This window comes from Chinchilla lanigera, unplaced genomic scaffold (assembly GCF_000276665.1).
Source record: "Chinchilla lanigera isolate Chin_1 unplaced genomic scaffold, ChiLan1.0 scaffold00068, whole genome shotgun sequence".
Lineage (NCBI taxonomy): Eukaryota > Metazoa > Chordata > Mammalia > Rodentia > Chinchillidae > Chinchilla > Chinchilla lanigera.
The window spans coordinates 6,341,616-6,343,154 of record NW_004955469.1 but is presented as its reverse complement, the minus strand read 5'-3'; the positions used below and the strand labels follow the sequence as shown (position 1 = coordinate 6,343,154).

Sequence of the window (1,539 nt, the reverse complement as noted above, 5' to 3'; positions counted from 1 at the left end):
AAAAAAAAAAATCAAAGCATGCCTGGTCCCCTGTTTCACTTATGACTACAATGATAGAGCCGAAAGAGCCCCAGGCTTTCGTGGACACCTCTCTCTGACCTATGAAAGGGAAGTTAATCCCACTATCATTTCTGACACTCACATGAGAATGTGTGTGCACTTCCTTTATAAACTGCAAATCACATACAAATGCCAAAGTGTTATTATAACATAAAACCCCAGTCCCGCTTACTGAAATTCACTTCACCCCTTGAGTATAGTAATCCCACAGTGACTATCAGTTACTGATTGATCATTATCCTTAAACACCAAGTCATTTCTAGTGGGTTGTTATATCCCCACTGCAACGTGGGATCACAGGAGAAACAAGCATGTTTTAGTAGGAAAGAATTTCTGTTTGGTACCAGACCAAGAGGGTCTCTTAGACATGGTGTTAGGGCTCAGATGTAGAATTAGGCCAGGTGTGGTGGTGCACCCCTGCAGTCCTAGCACTCAGGAGGCTGAGGCAGGAGGATCACGGTGAGTTTGAGGCTAGTCTGTGGTACAAAGTGAGTTCAAGGCCAGCCTGAACGGCATAACAAGACCCTGCCCCTCCTCCAAAACAACCCACATGGAATTAGACCTTAAATGTCCCTCAGATGCCCCTGCGTTGGCCCCCAGGGGGTGGTGCTAGGAAGCAGGGCCTAGTGGAAGTGTGAAGGTCACTGAAGCTGTGCCCCCAAGAGGACGGGGGACCTGGACCCTTCCCCACCATGGGGTGAGCAGCGCTGCTCTACAGCGCGCTCCAGGCAGCCATGAGGCCATGTGACCGTGGACCAAACCCTGAGCCAAAACGAGCTTCTGTTCTTTTGAAGTTGTTTATCTGAGCCAGGCTTGGTGGCACATGCACCTGTAATCCCAGCACTCTGAGAGGCTGAGGCAGGAGGGTTGAATATTTAAGCCTAGCCTAGCAATTTAGCAAGACACTGTCCCAAAATTAAAAATTTTAAAAGGGCTTGGGGGGCTGGGGCTATAGCTCAGTCCTGCCTGGCAAACACAAGGTCCTGAGTTTGATTCCCAGCTCACATACACACACACACACACACACACACACACACACACACACACAAATCTTTTTTAAAAAAGGGGCTGGGGATATAGTTCAGTACTAAGGCCCTGAGATCCAGCCCCAGTATGGAAAGAAAGAAAAAAGTTGTTTATCGCAAGGATTTGTCAGAGCTACAGAAAGTGAGCACACATGGTGACCTCCACTCCCAGCCATGCTGTCTGTCACCCTTGCTCCCCAGAACAGGACACAAGAACACAGACTGGGGTCAACTCTTACCTTTACCACATGGTTTTCTCTGAATAATATCATGTGCACAGCTTGGTCAATGTCTTCTCTAGCTAATACCTAAAATCAGAGATCAAATATTAGGATACCAATCCTGAAGAAACAAATCAGAAGGACACATCTCAGTGCATGTTACCAATAGTTTGTGTAAATCTAATGTCTATCTCAAAGCATAGATGTAGCTTTTTTTTTTTTTTTTTTTTTTT

The 1,539-nt window shown here is 46.3% G+C and overlaps 1 protein-coding gene across 2 annotated transcripts in view; it reads right to left on the bottom strand.

The window, feature by feature from the left end:
* Positions 1-1,539, bottom strand: part of LOC102025674 (protein FAM228B) — a 50,657-nt gene that overhangs the window by 14,304 nt on the left and 34,814 nt on the right. For both annotated transcript variants that reach the window (XM_005400377.2, XM_013522614.1), the window contains one exon: positions 1,325-1,393. In XM_005400377.2, coding sequence (XP_005400434.1) covers positions 1,325-1,393 — 69 coding nt within the window. Of the gene's footprint in view, positions 1-1,324; positions 1,394-1,539 lie in introns of those variants that run through there.